At 40.2% G+C, this 19,555-nt stretch overlaps 1 protein-coding gene across 2 annotated transcripts in view; it reads left to right on the forward strand.

The window, feature by feature from the left end:
- The first annotated feature begins 316 nt into the window (after positions 1 to 316).
- LOC106565072 (vesicle-associated membrane protein-associated protein B) overlaps positions 317 to 19,555 on the forward strand; it is a 43,155-nt gene continuing 23,916 nt past the window's right edge. The window contains exons 1-2 of one of the 2 annotated variants that reach the window (XM_014131701.3): positions 317 to 563; positions 5,926 to 6,078. In XM_014131701.3, the coding sequence (XP_013987176.1) occupies positions 506 to 563; positions 5,926 to 6,078 (211 nt within the window). In that variant the 5' untranslated portion in view covers positions 317 to 505. Of the gene's footprint in view, positions 564 to 1,197; positions 1,282 to 5,925; positions 6,079 to 19,555 lie in introns of those variants that run through there. The other variant, XM_014131702.3, reaches the window with a different exon arrangement.

Raw genomic sequence — 19,555 nt, forward strand, 5'->3', positions numbered from 1 at the left:
CCGTTTTTAGGACTACAAGTTTGCGAGCTATATATCATTTTGATTATACAAATGCTTCAAAATTCACAAAAAAGTGACATTAGTTGATGAAGTTTATCTCATAGAACAAAACGTATTAGATCTCTTAAGCTTATGTTTACCACAGACCATATTTTTGGCGTTTATCCCAAAACCCATTCATTTTCCCATAGGCTTTGACAAACGAACCATGGAGTTAGTGCCTACAAAAAGACGCCATTACAATTGAGTGGCTATGCAGGGTCAGTGACGTCGCACGAAGCCTCTCTCACTCCCTTCCTGCTGCATCATCATCATCATCATCATCATCATCACAACAACAGCAGCCGCTAGTAGCACCCTGTCTAATTGCGGTGACCGGGGGACTAGATAGTCATAACCAATTAGCATAATACTAACTCTAAACATAACACTAGTTAACATCACCATAACAGAGTAATTTACGGAAACCATTTACATTGAGCTATCCCTTTGGAACCGCTGGGACATGGCCAGGCAAGATCAGGTCCTGCTCTTGGAGCCACAGCACGAACTGAAATTCCGAGGTAAGAGACTGAGGGGAGGGCCCAACTCTGAAGGGAGGGGGGAGGTAGTAACAGGCCCAGCGTAATGAGGAGGGGGCACATCATACCCTTCATTTGTACAATCTTAATAGTGAGTTAAGGAGGATAATAATTTCGAATGAACATTGACTTGCGTTCGCTAGCTACCTAACGTTTTAGCCAGTTTACGTTACCTTGACCAGGCAGGCCTGCTGGAAAAAGCTAACTAACGTTCTAACTGCAGCGCCCTGACATGTCTTTGGCGCTATTAATAATGTCTAGTTGACCTAGTATTTTAACTACTTAGCTAACGTTGGGGCATTATGTTTCACGTGCATTGTGCAATAGGTTTCCAGTAGGTCAGTCAGTCGTTTTATTATCGTGCTTGACTGACAACATGTCAGTGTAGACAGCCCTTTGAGTTAGCAAGCTAGCAATGAATGCCAGCTGATTGTCCCTGCTTTCAAGCATAATGATAGCACGCTAACAGTAGTTTGTTTCCTAGCTAGCGAGTAGCTAACTTGTTAATTCGCTAGCTGTCATTCTAATGGCTTGCCAGCTTTCAGATGGAACTAGGCATGAAATACCATTTATATCTGGAGGTTTTTCTCATTGGTGACCAGGTGTTGTTCTTGACCAGGTGTGGTAAGGATCACAATATGGCTCAGGGTGCCATATGGACAGTTTGTACTGAGCATCCTAAGAATTACAATGTGTCCAGGTAAATATGAATTTATTGACCCACTGAGTAGGAGCTTCTGTATGTTTCCTGAAATTAATTCTAGGTCATTTTTGAGATCCAAAATAATAAATAGCCTTTCATCTGTGCCTGTTGAATTAGTGTCTTTCTACAGACATTTTGAGATGCCCCACGGCCTTGGTAGACATGTCAAGCCAATATAATCCATTGCTTAAACTGCTCTGCTTGTTGTGAGGGTAGGCTCTTTATTTGTCTTGGCTCATTGCAAGCTGAGCCAACTAAGATAATTGCTAATGACAAGAAGTAGGCTAGCCTAACCTCAAGGAAATACCAAGCCACACAGGCCAGTTCAGGAGTATTCCAAACTTGAGTCCAGGGGCCCCTGGAGGTCTGCAAGGGGGTTTCAGGGTCTTTGGCAAAGTGACACAATTTTGATTTTACTCATACCAATATTTAATTCACAAAAAAGTCAAGACTTCTGTCAGGCAATTCACAATCATAGGCCTCTCCTATAAGCCTGATGTTCTTTTTGTTATTTAGGGGTCCTCTACATGAAAAAGTTTGGGAACCCAGGGCCTAAGAAATTATTGTCTATGTTTCCTTGAAATTATGGCCATGTTTCGAGAACATTACAACACACCTGAACTAAGCGTTTCATTTATGCATTTTTGATTAGGCCTACTAGTAGTGATTTTCTATTTATAGCCTAGTGGGGTGAGGTAGTCTGAGATGGAGGTTGACATGGGAGTGAAAATCCATTCCTGTCCCGTCTTGTCAAATTTTCCTGTACTATCCTGATCCCGCAACCGTTCTATAATCCTGGAACTTTCCTGTCCCATCCTGATAAAAATCACTCCCGTCCCTTGCTCATTTTTACGTGCAGAAATAACTTCCTCCATTAGCTGCTCGTTTGTCTGTCCCCTGCTCTGCATGTGAGTAACGTTACCCAGAGAAACTGCCCTGTTTGGCTGCTGCTCAGCGCTCACGAGACAGTTTCCTGCCCTGCACAGTAAAAATAAAGAAAAACCCTTGAATGAGTAGGTGTTCTAAATTATTTGCCCCGTAGTGTAAATTTCCTTAATCTGTAAAAATGTCAATTTGGAACTGCACATTCAAGGTACCAAACAGTCTTGCTCTCCCTTAGGTGTGTTTTTTCAGACGACATGACAGCATCAAATATATGTCCTTCAGAACTCTATTTTTGTTGGTGTACTTTTTCTGCCAGTTGGAAAGTATCCCAAGGCACTTTCAGGAAGTTGTAGATCAACTACACAGGAGTTAGCTGAGTGAGTTGTTTAATTGAAACCGATGTTCCACCAATTGTGAGGGTCTGAATTTCACCTCTGTCTTGGCTCAGTGTGCAAAGGGAAGTGTCAGTTGCTGTGGACATTTGTGGGGTGAAACTTTATCTAGAATCTTAGTGTATGTGCTAATTCCGACTGAGGCAGCTCACTTCCACATTTCCATTCACAATGCATCCGTCTTTCCCTCAAATGCAAGGCCTTCCTCCTCTATACCAGCTAGAAGGCAGGTGTGTTTTATTTTGGTAGCCTGAAATGGAGTCTTTCAGACTCAGATATTAATTTATCATCTCTTGAGGTCCTGTGGAATGTTTAAGGCTAGTTTGTAAATCCAGTTGAGCAGTTAAATCCTGTACAGCTGTATGTTGCTCAATGTCAAGTGGCCAAGTGCTTTCCAAAGGCTTTTGCTTCCTATCAAACCGGTTTCACAGAAACAAAAGTGTAGCTGACCGGAGTCATTCTGTTGAGGATATCATTTTGTGGTCTGGCTTGTGAGTTCACCCACTTAATGCAACCATCATTGTAGAAAAGGCCCATGATTCAGAGTTGTAAAACAAAAGTGATATTTGATATTGATATGAGTTTGATATTGAGCAATTCCACAACAGACATGTGGAATTTCAATGGAAGGTCACTCTTCAGTGAAACAACTCGGGTGGTGCAATATCATTTTGAAATCAGATTTGACTTAGTGTTGGCATTCCTGTAGACTAGCGTTCTCTGTGAGGTACTTGATCAAGTTTGGTGTGAACTTGAAGTCTGTCTGTGCAGAGGGATTTGACAGAGATGGCTAAGTAAAGAAAGGATCTGGTTGGATGTAGTGGCTTGAGGCTGGTAGTGTTCCTTCCTATGCCCCTGGTGCCTCAAATGTCCTCATGTTCTTCATGGACAGCCATTAGCCTACCTTGTCCAGGCTATTTGTAGACTATTAGAGATTATTAGAAACAAATTGAAGGTAGTTGGAATCCTCAGCGATTCAAAGTATTCCACATAGTGTTTTGACCAAATGAAATAAATCTGTTACAATTTACCAAATTCATTTGATCTATTTTTAACTGCATCTGGTTGGGTTACCGTTACAACCAGCTACGTCCTTGCTAATTCTCCTCCATAACCGACTTTTCTTAAGATAGGGGCCCAGGCTACATGTTTTAGACTATACGGTTTAAGCAACTTTTCTTTTTGATGGGCCTAATAAATTAAAAAGGCCACATTTCTGTCGATGTGGCACCAGTGCCTTCTTTCAAGATGCCACTGATGTTATTTCTCTACAAGATCCTAGGCCTTCTCTTAGATGCCACTGTTTTTTGTGAGGTGAACCTAGTAGGGCTAGGCTATTTGTTTATCTAGGCTATCAGTTAAAAGTCCATGTTTTATTGTTCTGTAGCACGAGAGCCATTAGTCATGATACCACTGATAGCTAATCCTTTCTTGAAGTTAAAAAGCTGTTCTTGTATTACTCTTGTTGATTTTTTTTGTGACTTTTTTTTTTAAGAGGACTTGGATATTGATTGTTCATTGTTCGCTACCGCCGAGGAATTAATGGAACTAGACGAAGGACCCAAAGATGTGGTTGGCATGAAAAATGCTTTCTAATTAGGCTAGTCATGGCCTTAATAGCATCAGCTGCTCTACTTATTAAAATTGAGGGGAGATGTCTTTGATGTGACACAATCTGTGCTTTCTCTTTGAAGGTTTTTGACAGTAGCAAGAATTGTTGTTCTTGACTGATTTTAGTGAGGTTAGTAGAGTGAGGTTACTGTATTATTATTCAGACGATGACAAAAGGTTGGGGGTGCAATTTGGTGTTCGTATCTGGCCTAATGTGTCAGGATCCATACACATCAAACGTGTGAATCAATCACATTTATTTATAAAGCCCTTACATCAGCTGATGTCACAAAGTGCTGTACAGAAACCCAGCCTAAAACCCCAAACAGCAAGCAATGCAGGTGTAGAAGCACGGTGGCTCGGGAAAAACTCCCTAGAAAGGCCAGAACCTAGGAAGAAACCTAGAGAGGAACCAGGCTATGAGGGGTGGCCAGTCCTCCTCTGGCTGTGCCGGGTGGAGATTATAAGAGCACATGGCCAAGATGTTCACAGATGACCAGCAGGGTCAAATAATAATAATCGCAGTGGTTGTCGAGGGTGCAACAGGTCAGCACCTCAGGAGTAAATGTCAGTTGGCTTTTCATAGCCGATCATTGAGTATCTCTACTGCTCCTGCTGTCTCTAGAGAGTTGAAAACAGCAGGTCTGGGACAGGTAGCATGTCCGGTGAACAGGTCAGGGTTCCATAGCCGCAGGCAGAACAGTTGAAACTGGAGCAGCAGCACGGCCAGGTGGACTGGGGACAGCAAGAAGTCATCAGGCCAGGTAGTTTTGAGGCATGGTCCTAGGGCTCAGGTCTTCTGAGAGAGAGAAAGAGAGAGAGAGAATTAGAAGAAGCCTAGCCCCAGATAATAATTTGATGATAATTAGGACTACTGCCACATCATTGTCGGGATGTGGGTCATTAACACAGTTCATTGATGTCCCCAGTGAAAAGCGTAGGCCATTATAGCTCAAAAGTAGGCCTGCTATTCCTTTGTTTTGAAAGCCTAGCATTCAGACTTGTTGTCCCGTGTGGCTCAGTTGGTAGAGCATGGTGTTTGCAACGCCAGGGTTGTGGGTTCGATTCCCACGGGGGACCAGTACGGGGGGAAAACATGTATGAAATGTATGCATTCACTACTGTAAGTCACTCTGGATAAGAGTGTCTGCTAAGTGACTAAAATGTAAATGATGTCCTTAAGATGTGTTCCTCTACCATTACGTAATGTGCATCGCTTTAAGCATGATGTTTGTATTGGCACTTCCATTTCTCTCTTCAAACTCCCCCCTTCCTCAATGGTGATCCAGCACATTTTTATGCCTTTTGATGTGCTGATTCAGTAACCCTGTTCATTTGATTAGCTCATCATGTTTTCTCTACAGTTTGCATCTTTCCCATGTCTGCTTGTGGCAATTTCATACTCTTTCATACTCTTCTTTTTCTGTCATCGTTACCACCCATGAATCCAGATGTTATAGAATGTGATAGCCTTGTGCCCCTCATTGCCCCTCACTGTCTCAAAGCAAAGAATGAGGCATGCCCCCATTGGTCAAATCCGGTAGTGGCAGTCTTGTCAGATTTCTATTGTGTTGTTTTAAAATTGTAAAATGCTATTACTGAATCTACTTTTTAAGATAGTCTCCAATATTTTCTCTGTCCGTGTATAAGCCTACCTCTGTAAAATATTTATTTATATTTGATGAAAACAAAATATTGAGACTCCAGCTTCTCTAACCCTTCCACTTTTTGGAACCTTCTTCTCCCACCACAGGTCCCTTCTCGGATGTGGTCAACACAACCTTAAAGCTCGCCAACCCCACAGACAGGAATGTGTGCTTCAAAGTCAAGACGACAGCCCCGCGCCGGTACTGCGTCCGGCCAAACAGCGGTGTCATCGACGCTGGCACCTCAATCAACGTCTCAGGTACGTATATGTGGATCTCACCAGGAAGTACGGTAGCAAAATTACGTAAACTTAACCAAAGTTCCCAGGTTTTTCATAAATCCTGGCTGAAGGAATTGTGCAACCCTACCAGGCCAGGGAGTTTGTAGGCCTGAATGAGTGCTATGGTTAACAACCGTTTTCCATGTATTCCCTATTTAGAAGTTACTAACAGGTACTTTATGTCAGGTCCTTCCGAACCTACCTTGTGTCCAAGTGAGGCGTCTAACACTAGAATTACATTTTTTAATTACTCTGCCATTTTTAAAGTCATGTCCCCCCTGTCCTTGACTTATCCTAAATAAGTCTATTCAGCACACTATCGTTGTTAGAATCTTGATATCACAGAGTGTTAGGAGGACATGACATTTCTTTTCTCCCTGCACTCCTTTCACCCGATAGTTGGCTGCCATCTGACAATCGCCCATTAACCTCTTACATCTAGACGTTCCGCTAGCGGAACACCTGCTCCAATATCCAATGATGGGCGTGGCGCGAATTACAAATTCCTCTAAAATCCGAAAACTTCAATTTTTCAAACATATGACTATTTTACAGCATTTTAAAGACAAGACTCGTTAATCTAACCACACTGTCCGATTTCAAAAAGGCTTTACAGCGAAAGCAAAACATTACATTATGTCAGCAGAGTACCCAGCCAGAAATAATCAGACACCCATTTTTCAAGCTAGCATATAATGTCACAAAAAACAAAACCACAGCTAAATGCAGCACTAACCTTTGATGATCTTCATCAGATGACAACCCTAGGACATTATGTTATACAATGCATGCATGTTTTGTTCAATCAAGTTCATATTTATATAAAAAAAACAGCTTTTTTACATTAGCATGTGACGTTCAGAACTAGCATACCCCCCGCAAACATCCGGTGAATTTACTAAATTACTCACGATAAACGTTCACAAAAAACATAACAATTATTTTAAGAATTATAGATACAGAACTCCTCTATGCACTCGATATGTCCGATTTTAAAATAGCTTTTCGGTGAAAGCACATTTTGCAATATTCTCAGTAGATAGCCCAGCCATCACGGCTAGCCATTTAGACACCGACCAAGTTTAGCCCTGACCAAACTCCGATTTACTATTACAAAAGTTTGATTACCTTTGTTGTCTTCGTCAGAATGCACTCCCAGGACTGCTACTTCAATAACAAATGTTGGTTTGGTCCAAAATAATCCATCGTTATATCCAAATAGCGGCGTTTTGTTCGTGCGTTCCAAGACACTATCCGAAATGGTAAATCAGGGTCGCGAGCATGGCACAATTCGTGACAAAAGATTTCTAAATATTCCATTACCGTACTTCGAAGCATGTCAACCGCTGTTTAAAATCCATTTTTATGCCATTTTTCGCGTAAAAAAGCGATAATATTCCGACCGGGAATCTCCGTTTAGCTAAACAGACAAAGGAAAAGAAAGCTTTCGGGCGACGCGGGCACGAGCCTGAGTCTCACAGTACTGTAACCAGCCACTACCCAAACGCGCTACTTTGTTTCAGCCAGAGCCTGCAAAGCCACGATTCAGCATTTTGCCGCCTTCTGAGAGCCCATGTGAGCCGTAGAAAGTGTCACGTAAGAGCAGAGATCCCCTGTAATTGATAGAGATAATCAATAAGGCCAAGAAATGGTCAGACAGGGTACTTCCTGTACAGAATCTTCAGGTTTTGGCCTGCCAAATGAGTTCTGTTATACTCACAGACACCATTCAAACAGTTTTAGAAACTTTGGAGTGTTTTCTATCCAAAGCTAATAATTATATGCATATTCTAGTTTCTGGGCAGGAGTACTAATCAGATTAAATCGGGTACGTTTTTTATCCGTCTGTGAAAATACTGCCCCCTAGCCATAACAGGTTAAAACTACACCTAAACTATATCAAAACTAATTTCACACAGGCCTATAATAAAAGATGAAGGCTGAAGAGAAGATTAAATTGACAGTAGTTAAATGTGACAATATTATCAATTGTCTTGTGAATGAAGAGACTGCGCAGGGTGTGTATTTGACAGAGGAGGGAACAGCGCTTACCAAAACTTTTTCAAATCATCCTACAGAGGTTCATGCAGGTCAGATGTTTTGATTTCGGAAAGAGCAGATTCTAAGGTTTCTAAAACGCCTACATTTGCCAAACAACTCTCAAAAATTAGCGGATGAATTCTATTTCAAAATGTATATATTTTTTGTAGAATAACCGCAATTCCACACGTGAGCACACACGGCAGCATATAACCTAGGCTACTATGCACAGACTAGTAACCAGTGATTGGAGTAAGGGGTTACAAAGTAACGTGTTAGAGTACCCAGTTAATTTTGTGTTAACGAGTAACTTAACGCTTTAGTTTTCAGGGATGCAAACTAGTCATCTTTCGGCAAAATTTGCCGTTTTGAATCCAAAATAGGTGACCTACGTGATTTGTGTAGACCCGATGCGAACGTTTGTTTTTGGGGGGGGGGGGGCTTTGGATCACTACTGGCTGTATCCAAGGCTCAGCCAATCATTCACATAACAGAATGCAGCACGCGACTGAAGAGACAACGAATTTTCTAGTTACAGCATCAGTGCGTGCTCTGGAAAAACCGCAGAGAGTGGAAAGGCAGTTTCCCAGTTGCAGCAGCATGTCCCCTGAACGATAACGAAGAGGTAGGTGAGAAGCCTGACCACAGAGACGGGGGTGAGAAGGTGATGAAGCGTACTTCATGAGCTGGAACCGAAAAACAACTGGCATTTGTAAAGTTTGATGTGAGGGAGAAAGTGTGGTGGAACAAGTATTGTTAGCATTAAGTATCTTGCAAGCTGGATTGAATTCTCCTTTAGCTAGCCAGAGAAATGTTGTGCAATATTAGCCAACTTAACTGATCAAATAATTGAGTTTATGGTGTGAAAGTAAGCTTGCTAATAAAGGCAGACAGCTAACGTTAGCTACAACATTAATGAGCTAACGTTAGTAACCTTACCAATTCGCTAGAGTATTAATTGGTATACAACTCCTTGCCGTAACTCAAATTATAATGCGTTAGTTGCTTACTGGACCCTGGCAATCTGTGTGAAATGCTAATTAGCTAACGAACTAACTACTATCTGTGAACTCATGTTTTCCCTCTACAGTATGTGGTTCATTTTCAGAATGAGAGAATTAGGTGAAAATGAAGTGTTGTTTGTTAAACAAGTGGATTCAGGGATCAAGTGTAGCTGGAGCTGGGCCTGGCTTAAGTTGGATGCCGCTATAGAGGTGAAAGGAACACCACCACTTTCCCTCTTTCTCACTTTTCAATACAGTGGATAAAAAGGGGTATGCCAGTTGTACTCTCTACCTGAAAGAGATCAATTATGCCAACAAAGGGTATCTGGCTCTGCTGGCACATTGTAGAACAGATGTCCACAGGCAGAAAGTGTTCAATGTAATAATATGCAGTGTAGCCCAAATATATTGCTGTTGTGTTGAACTTGACAGTAACGTGTGTGTATGTGAGTGAGGAATTATTTTACTCAGTGAACCTTATTTTTGCACACATGTAGCCTTGTGCACTTGATCGATGTCTACTATAGTGGCCACTATAATAGAGCAAAAATAGAATGCCTGTTTGTTTCAATCTATTTCTACTTTAAGACAGCATTTATAATAGAACAGTTGTTCTATTATAAAGGCTGTCATGGCTAACTGCAATATTAGTGTATTGTTTTTTTTCTCAATACTTACATTTTTTTTTTGCTGTGAGTTAGGTTCACATTAACCACTTTATTTTACACACAGAGATGGATCATGTAGAGCATATTCTTTGTTGTTTAATTAGTTAACCTGCATTTCCCACTAGCAGGGATTTGTTGCATGTTTCAGTGCAAAAAAAAAAGTGTCACCTTTTTGGGCCCTCACCAGTTTGCACCCCTGAGTTTTTCAATTCTTTGTTGGCGCAAATAAAGAAAATTCCTCTCCTTATGTTTGCTGCGGTTCTCAGTTATCTATCAGTCCTCTGCTGTTGATAAAAACAGTGCAATTCTTTTGAGGAATTGCTGAATTATTTAAAAGATCTTTTTATTTTATTTTTTCAACCAAATCTAAATTCTTGATGTAAATTGCATCTTATAGAAGGGTCCATGCACCTTTTTTTTTGTGATTTCTGTTGTTTTTGATAAACTTACCCCAAAAGCAAATCGCTTCCTCCTCATCCTTGTTGTGCAGTATGTGGGTCCTGAAAAACATGAACAAAGGCTCCAAATAAGGTATTTTTGAAACTGCAAAGTTCTCAGTATAGTGATGCAGGTCTTTAGGTCAGTGGAGGCTCCTTAGAGGACGAAGGGGAGGTCCATCCTCTTCAGTGAATTTCATAAAAGTAGTGAATCATTAAAAAAGCTATCCTTTTTAGATACAATTATACCAAATAATTGATTAAAACACAGTTTGCAATGAAGGTCTACAGTAGCTTCAACAGCACTCTGTAGGGTAGCACCATGTTGTTTCTGTCCTCCTCTGTGTACATTGACTTCAATTCAAAACCTAGGACGGTCATGGTTTTCACCCCCTTCCATAGACTTACACAGTAATTGTGACAACTTCCGGAGTACGTCCTCCAACGTATCAGAGCTCTTACAACATGAACTGACATGTTGTCCACCCAATCAAAGGATCAGAGAATGAATTTAGTACTGAAAACATAAGCTACAGCTAGCTAGCACTGCAGTGCATAAAATATGGTGAGTAGTTGACTCAGAGAGAAAGACAATAGTTGAACAGTTTTAACAAATGTATTTATTTAAAAATGAAAAGTGGGAGAGAGCGCTAGATACATATATTTATATATATTTTTTTTTCTCACTTAGCTAGCGAATGCAGCTAACTAGTTTAGCCTACTCAAACACCTGGCTCAAACAGAGAGGGATGCTATGTTAGCTAGCTGGCTATGGCTATCCAACACTGGAACTCTTGCAAGTCAATGTAAGCTTTTGGTAACTGCTAAACGTCTTGCTAATTGTACACCTGTACTACATGATTGTAGTGTGTTTACTAATGCGTTAGTTCTAGTAGCTATGTTGACTATGACATTAGCCTACATTGTCATCACTATATTAGCTGTGTGTAGCGGTTATGATATGGTGTGGCTTGAAAAGGTTTTATCTCCTGGTCACAGACAGCGGATGTGTTGTGCACTGAAGTCCACAAGCGAATGGAAAAGGTGAGGGAGAGGAGGAGAGTCCATGGATGCGAGTTGGAATTATACAACGAGCAAAAATGATCATGCTGTTTGTATGTGGCTGCTATGAAAGTGAACTGCATTTGCATGTGATCAGGGGTGTATTCATTCCACTGATTCTGTTAAATCGGTTCTTAAATGGAAGCAAACTGAACGAAACGGGGATAAACATACCTGAATTTATCCAATAGAAATTCTCATTTGCAACTGTTGGACTAATTATTACACCCTAGATCAGCTAGATGCAGGCAAGAGTGGCAGTATTGAATGTGTCACTGTTACCTTGATTTCTACATTTTCTCTCGACCTGTGCACCTACGTTGTAAACTTTCATTCATAAGCTAGGTTGTACCAACCTCATGATGAGTATAGGGACAATGAGAATCATGTAGTTGCCTAAACTAAAAATCCGGAGCCTAAACTATGGTATGACAGTATTTTTATGTTTTTTGAATAATAAAAGTTCTAAATGCTCTTTTATGAGTAGTGCGTGACCCTGGGGTGGCAACACATACATTCTAAGTGATCTCAATGGTTCTTTCTCCATTCTGATTGTTTTATACTGTACAATTCAACTTAAAACTAAAATAAGAATATTTGGAAGAACAGGTTTTTTTCCTTCTAGTTAGGCTATCTTGATCTCTGGCTCCCTCTTGACTCATTTCTGTGTGTTTAATTATTTAATCACAGTGTGCTTAAAGCCTCAGACAAGCTCATTAGCCTACATATGTCTATATCTGGAAAAATACATATTTAACAGATGACTCTCGGTCTACCTACCAATATAAAAAAAATTGGGGGACAGCCCTAGTGGGTATGCTGAACCTTGCCACTGTGGCCCCTCATGATGTGTTCAGATTTCTTGTGGCCCCCACCTCCATCATAATTGCCCATCCCTCACCTAGGTGAAGACAATGTGGCCCCCACGGCAAAATTAGTTTGACATCCCTGCACTACTTGGAATCAAGATGTATTCCAATTTTAATACAAGTGGTCCTCAGTAAAAAATAAGAATATGGAAATCATTTGAGAATCCAGGCAGTTCTGCAGAACATTTATGCAGAGAGAACATCTCATTGCAGTGCTTTCTGTTGGCTAGCGGTATGGCCCTCTCTATTTCTCCCTGGGCCAACAGCTGTGTTCTCACCCCGGTGCCGTTCTTTGAGGGAGACAACTCTACCCAGGGCCTTCATTAACACAGCTATTTGCTGCCACAACTTATTTTTTACCGGTTGGACTGCAAGTCAGCAAGGGAATCAGTAGTGGGCGACAAACAACCCCTGTTCAGACAGTCACAGTACCCTGACAGAGGCTTTCCCCTGTAATTGTGAACAGCGCAGCACAAAAGGCAATGTGGAAATCCACTTTGGCTAGACTGAAAGGAAACACTTTACCACAGGATACCTAAAATCCCTAACGTGTCATTTACAGGCTTAGTTGGAGATCCACATGGAGCTTTTGAAGTGTGACCCCCGCAAAACGTTTGTTAAACGCACACCACAGAAGTGCTCAACTTGATTTGTATTGTGCTGCGTTGAATGGGAAATTATGTAGCATGGATGTCTCAATCAGAGAAAGGGGCCCTTGTGTCAACAAATGTATCTACTTTGGGTTGAAGTCATAGGTCTTAATTGTCTCAAAGGCCTTTTAAACCCTCAAGACATTTCACCATTCTACAGCAAGCTTACTTAAACATTCTTATATTGCAATTCCTTTCCTTATGGCTGGCCATAAATAACTTTTTCCTTAATGTTATTGTTCCATATTATTGTTGTGCGATCCAATAATGACAGCATGCTCTAAATAGTCTCCTCATCAAGGTGTATATCTGTATCAAGGGTGATAAAGTTGCGTAATGAATCATCTTACTCCATTTGTATATTTCTTCTTTCAAGCAACAAGATGTATCCACAACTCCCGAGTGTTTTTTTTTTTTTTTGTTTTGTTGAGATGCACAGTTTGAAACGCGTGTCTCAAACCTCTGGGGAGCATTAAAGAGTTGCGCATATTACATATTCGATTTTTACCTTGTCAGCTCGGAGATTCGATCCAGCAACCTTTCGGTTACTGGCCCAACGCTCTAACCACTAGGATACCTGCCGATTTGGTCAAACAGTAAAGTACATTATCCTCATGATTCCTGTAATGAAAGTGTCTGCTAGCCCCAAGGTTCAGTAAAGTATACGTTGTCTGGTATTTGATCATCTGGTCGCAAAGCAAATAGCATAGCCAGCAATACACTGCTAACCCCCCGCAACCAGCGAGTACATAACATAATCCATTCAGGCTGCAAAGGCATTGGATAGCTGTGTTTTATCCGCAACTGGATTTTAAAAATGTTATACAATCAAGACACTTTTCTACCCAAGCACTTTTTTGGGGTGTAAAGAAGAGAGTGGCTTGCTTGACAAAGTAGCAGGCCCCAGCTAAACGGGTACAGTGTCAGGTAGGCAGACACAGTGTCAGGTAGGCAAAACTCCTAGCTTTAATGGCTTTCCTTAATAAAACACAATTTCCACCACCATGCTAGGGTGGCTACTGTGTTGTGTACAGCGTTCAGCCAATCACGTTCCACCAGTCTGTTTACCCCTGCTGTACACAACGTCCAGAAGTAGCTAACCCCATATCATGGTGGTGGAAAATTGTTTTATTAAGACGGTATGCATATTTTTAAAAAAAAATCTGGCCCCTCTTTAAATTGATTTAAGAAGGAAGCCTTTGCAGCCTGATAGGAGGATGTTTTATGTACAATCCGGTCCCCAGGGGACACGAGTGTATTAACCTCTCTAGGCTAGGCGGGACGAATTCGTCCCACCTACGCAACAGGCAGTTGAATCCCGTGGCGCAATTTTCAAATACCTTTAGAAATGCTATTACTTCAATTTCTCAAACATATTACTATTTTACAGCATTTTAAAGACAAGACTCTCGTTAATCTAACCACACTGTCCGATTTCAAAAAGGCTTTACAACGAAAGCAAAACATTAGATTATGTCAGCAGAGTACCCAGCCAGAAATAATCAGACACCCATTTTTCAAGCTAGCATATAATGTCACAAAACCCCAGAAGACAGCTAAATGCAGCACTAACCTTTGATGATCTTCATCAGATGACACACCTAGGACATTATGTTATACAATACATGCATGTTTTGTTCAATCAAGTTCATATTTATATCAAAAAACAGCTTTTAACATTAGCATGTGACGTTCAGAACTAGCATAGCCCCCACAAACTTCCGGGGAATTCGCTAACAATTTACTAAATTACTCACGATAAACGTTCACAAAAAACATAATTATTCTAAGAATTATAGATACAGAACTCCTTACATTTGCTGTTAGCCCTGTATTAATCTGTGACGATACCACTATCTCAATATTTATTCCATGGCGAAAATGAGAACACAAAGCAGACAAATATTGTCTGCTATGAAAATAAATAAATGTGACTCTGGATGACATGATGTTTTGTTTCCAAAATTCGGCCTGTTTTCTTAAAGAAGTTAAATCCACTTTGTGTTTTGTTTCCTTGCCACGATACTAACGAGTATCGCGATACTGGTATCATCCGACTCCAATGGCTACTAGCAGGGGTTATTATCTTTAGAGTTAGCTATCTAGCTACTGTGTTTACACTTACCTAGGTGTTAAATTAGCCCTATGGTATTACAGCACATAAAGATGCAGGCAAATGTATCTCTTGACCAAAAAATTTACTGAAAATTCTGGAGCCCTATTTTAACATTAAAATATAACAACAATAGCATAATTGTCTACCCAAACTGCATAAAACAATCACTGGATTAGGTTGCACGTTAACCTGTTAGGGCTAGGGGGCAGTATTGACACGGCTGGATAAAAAACGTACCCGATTTAATCTGGTTACTACTCCTGCCCAGTAACTAGAATATGCATATAATTATTGGCTTTGGATAGAAAACACTCCAAAGTTTCTAAAACTGTTTGAATGGTGTCTGTGAGTATAACAGAACTCAAATGGCAGGTCAAAACCTGAGAAGATTCTGTACAGGAAGTACCCTGTCTGACCATTTCTTGGCCTTCTTTGCCATCTCTATCCAAAACAAAGGATCTCTGCTGTTACGTGACACTTCCTACGGCTGCCATGGGCTCTCAGAAGGCGGCAAAAAGCTGAATCGTGGCTTTGCAGGCTCTGGAAATCTGACTGTCGTTACTCCGTGTACCTAAACATCAATGTCTTTCTTAAAATCAATACACAAGTATATATTTTTAAACCTGCATATTTAGTTAATATTGCCTGCTAACATGAATTTCTTTTGACTAGGGAAAATGTGTCACCTCTTGCAACAAAGTCAGGGTATATGCAGCAGTTTGGGCCGCCTGGCTCATTGCGAACCGTGTGAAGACTATTTCTTCCTAACAAAGACAGCCAACTTCGCCAAACGGGGGATGATTTAACAAAAGCGCATTTGTGAAAAAAGCACAATCGTTGCACGACTCTACCTAACCATAAACATCAATGCCTTTCTTAAAATCAATACACAGAAGTGTATATATTTTTAAACCTGCATATTTAGCTAAAAGAAATCCAGGTTAGCAGGCAATATTAACCAGGTGAAATTGTTTCACTTCTGTTGCGTTCATTGCACGCAGAGTCGGCGTATATGCAACAGTTTGGGCCGCCTGGCTCGTTGCGAACTAATTTGCCAGAATTTTACGTAATTATGACACAACATTGAAGGTTGTGCAATGTAACAGGAATATTTAGACTTAGGGATGCCACCCGTTAGATAAAATACGGAACGGTTCTGTATTTCACTGAAAGAATAAACGTTTTGTTTTCGAGATGATAGTTTCCGGATTCGACCATATTAATGACCTAAGGCTCGTATTTCTGTGTGTTTATTATAATTAAGTCTATGATTTGATAGAGCAGTCTGACTGAGCGGTGGTAGGCACCAGCAGGCTTGTAAGCATTCATTCAAACAGCACTTTCGTGTGTTTTGCCAGCAGCTCTTCGTAATGCTTCAAGCATTGCGCTGTTTATGACTTCAATCCTATCAACTCCCGAGATTAGGCTGGTGTAACCGTTGTGAAATGGCTAGCTAGTTAGCGGGGTGCGCGCTAATAGCATTTCAAACGTCACTTGCTCTGAGACTTGGAGTAGTTGTTCCCCTTGTTCTGCATGGGTAACGCTGCTTCGAGGGTGGCTGTTGTCGATGTGTTCCTGGTTCGAGCCCAGGTAGGAGCGAGGAGAGGGACGGAAGCTATAGTGTTACACTGGCAATACTGAAGTGCCTATAAGAACATCCAATAGTCAAAGGTATATGAAATACAAATCGTATAGAGAGAGAAATAGTCCTATAATAACTACAACCTAAAACTTCTTACTTGGGAATATTGAAGACTCATGTTAAAAGGAACCGCCAACTTTCATATGCTCTCATGTTCTGAGCAAGGAACTTCAACGTTAGCTTTTTTACATGGCTCATATTGCACTTTTACTTTCTTCTCTAACACTTTGTTTTTGCATTGTTTAAACCAAATTGAACATGTTTAATTTATTTATGAGAGTAAATAGATTTTTTATTTATGTATTATATTAAGTTAAAATAAGTGTTCATTCAGTATTGTTATAATTTTCATTATTACAAATATATGAATGAATAAATAAATCGGGCGATTTTTAAATTGGTACTGGCTTTTTTTTGGCCCTCCAATAATCGGTATTGGAATCGGCATTGAAAAATCATAATCGGTCGACCTCTAATTTGTAATAAATTTCCCCAAAATTTTATTTTGTCATTATGGGGTACTGTGTGTAGATTGCTGAGGATTATTGTACTGTAACGTAACAAAATGTGGAAAAAGTCAAGGGGTCTGAATGCTTTCCGAATGCACTGTATGTGTCCATTACATCAATGCAAAAATCGGACTGCATGATTTGTCACCAGTACTTGAAACCGTGAATGAAACAGTAAATGCATTATGCTCCATACATGCGTATGGTGTGCCACATTAGAAACAACAACACGATATACAGAGAATAAGGCACTTACTTTGATTGGAACGCACACATGTACAAAGTTATTCTTTGTAAGGAAAACTACAATGAAGGCAATGTGTGTGCCAGGGGGAAAAAGTTTGTGCTAGACTGCGCAAATGTCTGCGTAATTGATCTAGGGAAATACTGGGGAGGTGTTTTGGCTCTCATCAAACAGAGAAGTATGTCCGGTTCAGTAAAGCCTCAAACATAAATTGTCCGCTACAGTGAAATGGGCTACTTCTATGTGAATTAATGAGGAGGCGGAACACACCTCAATTCAAACTGTTAGAAAATAATTTCAAATAGACAAGTTGAAATATAGCCTATAGATAATTAGCAGGCAGCGTGTGTCTTGGTTTGAGGGCAGTGTGGGTTAATGGTTCTGTTGTGTAACTGTCACATTTAGGAACAGTGAGTCTATTCTGACATCACGCGCATAAAACAACTCACGCTGACCGTTAAGGATATTTGGAATTCACATGTGAAAAGGTTAAAGTGTAATTGACAGCATTTTAGCAACATGAAATCTTATTAAGATCTGTTCATATACACCCCCAGGAAGAATGACACATTTTCTGACAAGCGAGCACTCATTTTCACGTTTTCATAAATTCTTAGAATGTTTGGGATTACGTATACTAAGGCATTTGGAAAAATTCTATAGCAATATAGAGTGGGAAAGTGGCTGTGCATTTGGACAGTTAATTGTCACTGCAGTATATAAAACCTAATAAAAACATACAGTACCAGTCAAAAATGTGGACACCTACTCATTCAAGGGTTTTTAGTTTTGCTATTTTCTACATTTTAAAATAATAGTGAAGACATAAACTATGAAATAACACATGGAATATTTTTATTTTTTTTAACCCCTGTGCGGCCGGGATGGACATCCAGCGAAAAATCCTATCGCCATGAGCATAATAAAATTTAATAATTGTTTTTTTTTTTTTCAAATTATATCGTTTTATAGATACACCTCTCCTGAATCGAACCACGTTGTCCGATTTCAAAAAGGCTTTACAGCAAAAGCAAAACATTAGATTATGTTAGAGGAGTATATCGTAAAAGTAGCCACATAGCCATTTTCCGACCAACCACATGCATCACAAATAACCAAAAAACAGCTAAATGCAGCACTAACCTTTGACAATCTTCATCAGATGACACACCTAGGACATCATGTTACACAATACATGCATTCTTTTGTTCGATAAAGTTCATATTTATATATAAAAACAGCATTTTACATCGGTGCGTGACGTTGACTAACTATTTTCCCTCAAATGCATCCGGTGAAACAACGCTACAATTTACTAAATTACTATTCGAAAACATTTTTTAAATGTAATATTGTCATTCTAAGATTTATAGATGAATATCTCTTGAAAGCGCCTGTAATGCCAGATTTAAAAATAACTTTACTGGGTAATCACACTTTGCGATAAAAGGGGATGCGATACTCAGAACAATAGGCTAGCAATACAGGTCAGCGCCATCTTGGAACAATCGCATATCAAATCTACTCTTGTATACTATTGTCAATAATCCCTTACCTTTGATTATCTTCATCCTTAGGCACTTCCAGGAATCCCAGGTCCACAACAAATGTATTTTCGTTCGAAAAAGTTCATCCTTTATGTTCCATTAGCTTGTTGTTGTTAGCGCTTTCTGAAGGCTGCACCAAAAGTTCCGACGTGCGCGGGGCTACTCTTTCAACAAAATGCATTTTTTTCTTATTTAGGTTCGTTCAAACATGTCAAACGTTGTATAACATAAATCTTTAGGGCCTTTTTCAACCAGAGCTCCAATAAGATTCAAGGGGGACGATTGCATTGTCTTTATAAACGTTTCGAAAGGGGAGGGTAGCCAGGGGCGCCGGCGTCATAATGGTGATGGCCCTCTCCGTGTGACCACGTTCCACAGCTTGTCATTCTGTCAGTTTTCACAGTAGGAGACTCAAATCACTTTGTAAAGACTGGGGACATCTAGTGGAAGCAATAGGAAGTGCTCAATGAACCATAGCTCATGGTGTGATTAATAGGCAACGTGATGAAGTTGAGTCCGCAATTCAGAATTCCACTTCCTGTTTCGATCTGTCTCGGGGTTTTGACTGCCATATGAGTTCTGTTATACTCACAGACACCATTCAAACAGTTTTAGAAACTTTAGGGTGTTTTCTATCCACAAGTATTAATTATATGCATATCCTAGCT

Source organism: Salmo salar, chromosome 12 (assembly GCF_965601325.2).
Source record: "Salmo salar chromosome 12, fSalSal1, whole genome shotgun sequence".
NCBI lineage: Eukaryota > Metazoa > Chordata > Actinopteri > Salmoniformes > Salmonidae > Salmo > Salmo salar.